The 5,924-nt window shown below is 40.2% G+C and overlaps 1 protein-coding gene across 1 annotated transcript; it reads left to right on the top strand.

Moving 5' to 3' along the window:
- Positions 1-1,475: 1,475 nt before the first annotated feature.
- LOC147486552 (uncharacterized) lies at positions 1,476-1,931 on the top strand. The gene has a single exon (XM_086573769.1). The coding sequence runs from the start codon at positions 1,476-1,478 to the stop codon at positions 1,929-1,931; it is 456 nt and encodes a 151-aa protein (XP_086429895.1).
- The last annotated feature ends 3,993 nt before the right edge of the window (positions 1,932-5,924 follow it).

Here is a 5,924-nt window from a genome sequence, read left to right as displayed (position 1 = left end):
TAGGATTGGCTGGGTATTATAGGAGGTTCATAGAGAAGTTTTCTCTTATTGCTGCACCGTTGACACAGTTGACTTGAAAGAATATTAAGTTCTTGTGGACTGATGATTGTGAACGACCATTCCAAGAGTTGAAACAAAGATTAACTACAACGACGATCTTAGTCATTCCCATTAGAGGCGGGAAGTTGGTGGTTTTTACTGATGCTAGCGGTACTGGTTTGGGATGTATTTTGATGCAGGACCAGAAGGTGGTTTCTTACGCATCTAGACAGTTGAAGCTCCATGAGAGGCTTATATCCTACATGATTTGGATTTGGGGGGTGGTATTTGCTTTGAAGGTATGGCGACACTACCTATATGGGGAGAGGTTTGAGTTGTACACTGATCACAAAAGCTTGAAGTATTTGTACTCACAGAAGGAGTTGAACATGAGACAACAGAGGTGGATGGAGTATATTAGCAGTTATGACTTTGAGATTCTTTATCATCTTGGTAAGGGAAATGTGGTAGTTGATGCTTTGAGTAGGCAACACAGTGTGATGACTTCACTTATGGTGCAAGAGTGGAAGTCACTTGAGATTTTAGCTTCAGTAGATTTGCATTTTGAGTTGGGGACGGATAGAGCTTTTGTTGGCAGTTTGACCGTCCAGCCTTCCTTGGTGAGTAAGATTTTGAACCTACAGATGTGTGATCTTTCTTTAGTACAGTGTTTGGGTGACTTAGTGATTGATCTTCTCGATGATTGCCCTACGGAATGGTCCGTGGATTCTGATGGTGCTTTGAGGGTCCGGAATAGACTTTGTGTTCCGGATAATGTTGAGTTGAAGAGAGAGATTTTGGATGAGGCTCATAGGTCTCGGTTCACTATTCATCCTGGGGGTACGAAGATGTATCATGACTTGAAGAAGACTTTCTGGTGGGAAGGTATGAAGAGAGATGCGGGTGAGTATGTGTCTCATTGTTTCACATGTCAGTAGGTAAAGGTAGAGCATCAAAGGCCTTTAGGTTTGTTGCAACCTTTGGAGATTATCGCGTGGAAATGGGAACAGATCTCGATGGACTTCATTGATGGACTACCTAAGTCCCGACGAGGAAATGAGTCAATTTGGGTTATTGTAGATCAATTCACAAAATCTGCTCACTTTATTCCGATTGGGGTACGGCGAAACACCGATAGTTTCGCAGTGAAGTACATTCGAGAGGTTGTGAGACTTCATGGCGTACCGGTTTCCATTGTCTCTGATAGAGATCCACTTTTTGCATCAGAGTTTTGGGAGAGCTTCCAATGTGCTATGGGCACAAAGCTAAACTTGAGCACAGCATATCACCCTCAGACGGACGGACAAACAGAGCAGGTGAATCAGATATTGGAGGACATGTTGCGGGCATGTGTCCTTGATTTTTGAGGCAGTTGGGAGGAACACATTCCTTTGGTTGAGTTTGCGTATAATAATAGTTTTCACTCTAGTATTGGCATGGCACCATTCGAGGCCCTTTATGGGAGGCCATGTAGATCACCGGCATGCTGGGGCGAGGTGGGTGATGGTGTCTTACTTGGTCCGGACATTGTTAGGGAGACTGCAAAGAATGTTAGGGTGATACGAGAATGGATTAAGACAGCTCAGAGTCAACAGAAGAGCTACGCTAATCGGAAGAGGAAAGGAGTTGAGTTTGAAGTTGGGGATTATGCATTTTTGAAGGTGCCCCCTATGCGTGGTGTGATGAGGTTTGGAAAAAAGGGCAAGTTGAGCCCTAGATTTATTCGACCGTTTGAGATTGTTGCTCGTGTTGGTAGTGTTGCATATCAGCTCGTGTTGCCTGCTACTTTATCCACTGTACATGATGTTTTCCATATTTCCATGCTTCGGAAGTGTGTGAAAGACCGACACAGACTGTTGAGCCAGGCGAGATCGAGATTAATGACGATTTGACACACCCGGTGAAACCTATCACCATAGTGGACCGTGACGTGAAACAACTTCGGCGGCGGCAAGTGAACCTGGTGAAGGTGTAATGGAGTAAAGATGAGAAGGACATTACGTGGGAGTTAGAGGACAAGGTTAGAGTCGCGCATCTGGAGTTATTCGCTTAGTGTATTCTATCGCTGAATCTCGGGACGAGATTCCTTTAAGGTGTGTATAGCTGTACGACCCCTATTTTATTTTTACATTTATTCCGTAACAATATTTAGTATGTCTGTATTTGATTTTATTTTCTGGTCAACGTGCTAGTATGTGGGTTTGACTTTTGATAGAAAGAGAAAGGAGGGAAGACCAAGTAGAAACTTCGTAATAATGTTACTATAGGAAAACTAGTATTTGAATTTTGAATGTTGGGTATAGATTATCTTTAATTTTCAGAAATTTTTAAATAAGAAGGAAACAAGATATTAACATTAGGAACATAATAGATATACTACGGTTAATAGAAAATAATATTCCATAGTAATGAATAAGAATATTTAGTAAAATCGGAAGTTAAGCAAAATATATGGTAAGACAAATTCTTTAGAATGGTCTCCGGAGAAAGTAGGGTTTTTCACAAAAACACAAACAGCACACGCAAGCTAAAACGAAGAAGAACGACAGATTGGGCAAGCTAGCTGGGATTGGTTCTAGCATAGTTTTCTTCGATATTTCTTTTTCACAGTAACAGGATGTGAGTAGTTTAGTTTTCATTTTCTCGTCTATACACAGAGATAACTTTACTGTAGTACCATGTTTCTGCTCATTTTTATTTTCTGCTCATTTCTCTTCAGCAATTATTCCTCTCGTTAGTGTTTAAAACATGTTAGATTGTAGGATTGTCGAAACTCTGAGGTGGTTGTAAATGGAGGCGCGAGCCCTAAACCTCCTCCCCTGTAAATGTTTGAACTGTGATACTGTGGTGGTGTGGATATTGTATTTTGAACTATTTTTTTGTATTGCAGGTTGGTTGTTTGATGAATGGTGGTAGTGGGGAATTTGAGTGTGGTTGAAAGCTTCAAGGAAACGTTAATGACAGTCGGATCCATGATTGGAGAGGTGTTTTCGAAATTGAGAATTTGGGGTTTCTTGGTGAAGTAAAGTTGTGGGGTTTGTCACCCACACAAATTTCGGTTGGTTATTTTTGGGTGGTGTGTGAAGGTTTGGGGTGGCTGGAAACTAGCTGCTGGTGCTGGGAAGGAGATGACCGTGAGTGAGATCTAGTGCTCTCGGTCGGTGGTTAAAGAATATTAGATTTGTGGGTAATTAGTTGGGCTTGGGCCGAATTTGTCTTTTGTTTTGGGCCAATTTAAAAATGTTTATGTGGGCTAGTCCATAGAATTTTAAGTGGATCGCATGAGATCTGTTTAGTTTAGATAATTTCAAGTTGGGCCAAATCAGTTTATGGGCCGGGTTAAGGCTTAAGTTATTGAACCTGGTCAATATAACCCAGTTGATTAGGACCAGGGTTTGAACTCTTTTTAAATATGGGTTTGGGTGAGGACCGGTTAGGATGACCACCGGCTAGGACTATTGATTGTTGGGTTTGACTGTTGACCCGTTGATTGTTGACTTTTTCCAAAATGTTATAGATTGAATTTTATGGACCAGTCCGATGATAGAATGTTGGTGACACTTGTATAAACTTGTTTGTCAGTATCTAATATAGATTTGTCGTTGATCTTGTGTGAATATTGACACATGAAGAGAGGGAAATTTTAAGATGCATAAATGTATATATTTGAATAAATTACGTAATGAAAATCCTAGAACCTAGCTACCACAACTCATGTGATTAGCCCTGTATAGAACGTGTGTAATTTGATTGGCCCTTCTGGCGTTCCAGTGAATCTGAATGACCCTTCTGGCGTAGCCGAATAGTGGCTTGATTATCTCATTCGCAAACTTTAGAACGAGACGCGCGTTATTTTTATGCCGAATAGTGGCATTACTCACATAATGACTTCCGTGTGAGGGTTACCCAGTATGCGATATCCCGCTTAGGATAATTATGCACGGAGTGGTCCAGTATGTGAGGGGAGGTATGTGGATGTATATGTTCGGTGTTGGGTAGCGATTGTGGTAGCCATGAAAACTATGTAAAACATAGAGACGACATGTTATTAGGGACACTTGATAAATGTTACTGCTATGATACTTTCCTCAGGTGTGGTTATTGATTTAAAACTTTCAAGTTAAGTTTCATTTTATGCTATGATTATTACAAATTGCTTTGTAGAAAAGTGGGTTAAACTAATTATTCTTGCAGAGAGGACCCACTCTGCGATAGAGCATGCATAAAGGTAAGTACTAGGATACCATATGTTTGATTTACTCTTAGTTAGAAGCTAAGGTGCCTTTATGAAGGAACTGACTACCTTAAGTTAAGGCTCCTCGGTGGAGGAACTACCTGCCATATAAAGAATGAAATATTATGTATATCTAATTGGTTTTTCTAAGCCTACTCATACCAGCATTATTTATAATGCTGACCCAATTTGCATGTTTGCTAATCGGGTGTATTCTTATATGAACATAGTCGATCAGCCTAGGACAGGGTTAGTTGATGTTCGAGAAGGTAGCGTGTTGCTCGTTATTGATGTTAGCCTTTATTTTTAATAAGATGTCGGTTCATTTTTCCTCAGAGATGTAGTGGAATTTGTTGGGGACATATATTTTAATTTATTTTCTAAATTCTTAAGTGAAGAAGTTTGTAACTTAATTTTGATATCAAGTTTTCATAATGATGAGTTATTCTTAATTTTATTATTTAAATTTTTCCTCATGTGTTATTATCCATTAAGGTTATGAAATAGATTGGGTTTTGAGGTTGTTGTCACATCTCGGATATCGAGGAGTCGGATATCATTTATATTATCTGATTTATCGAAATTCGGGGTGTGACAAAAGACGTTCTCTACATGACTCAGGTCGCAAATTGCCAACTCGCTTATAGTTATACCGTAAGCTTCCCTTAATTCTACAAAGTTGTTTACAGAATTCTTATCTACAATCCTAGGAGGCTGACCACTAGAGAAGGACGATGCAGCAGAGTTTGAACTACTCGCTATGGCAATCATAGACTCAGATCTAACATTTTCTTCTCTACTCTCAAACCATACCAACTCCACCACTATCTCATCAGATCGCGTATCATCTGAATCAGACATATTGTTGCTTTCTTTTTATGGGTTTTGTTACCAACAAAGTTGTACACAGCACTACTAAGAAGAGAACGACTACAAAGCAAGAAAAATGAAAATGGTAGAGAGACTAACCTGGATACTCTAAAACCTTTTGCAAGTTCTGAAAAATGAGGAAGTGGTGGCTCTCCAGTTCTCCAGATGCGGTTTTGTTCAAGAAAAAACCTTTCAGTTCCCAAGGCACATCATGATTACACTAAAACCCTAGACTGACGCATACCTTTATGTAGCTTCTTTTCAAATTCTGTAAAACGAGGCAGTTGCTATTTCTGCTCACAACTGTTCGCATCCTCACATGTGCTAAACATGTGATATCGGTCAATATCAGCAGGTCGCTCCTCTGCACAAAGTGACCTACTGAGATGGGGCTGTGTGAGGGAGGAATATTCACATCCAATGAATATCACACACGTGTCTAGCATATACAAAACTACCAACCAACCTCGTATCCTCGCCCTTAGAGCTCACTTCATAGTGACTTATCTCAGGCAAAGCGATCTGTTCAATCAAACCAATGATCAATTGATCTCAGCTATTCGACCTAAGAACTCGTGTCTAAGTGACTCAAGTCGATAAGACGATCTCGCCTAAAGACAACCTCCATAAAGCTCACTCATCCCATCTGATAATGGCTTGTAACATATGTCTTTATTATAGCTTTCAAGACCAAAGGTTAAGGCACACATCTCATTGATTCTTCATAACTCACTATCATGGTTCACCAATGAGAAGGAGACCTGAACCTGACCTAACGCGG

The sequence above is a fragment of the Coptis chinensis genome, chromosome 7, assembly GCF_015680905.1.
Source record: "Coptis chinensis isolate HL-2020 chromosome 7, ASM1568090v1, whole genome shotgun sequence".
Taxonomy (NCBI): Eukaryota; Viridiplantae; Streptophyta; class Magnoliopsida; order Ranunculales; family Ranunculaceae; genus Coptis; species Coptis chinensis.
Note: the sequence above shows the minus strand (reverse complement) of the source record. Positions and strands in the feature narration are given on the sequence as shown.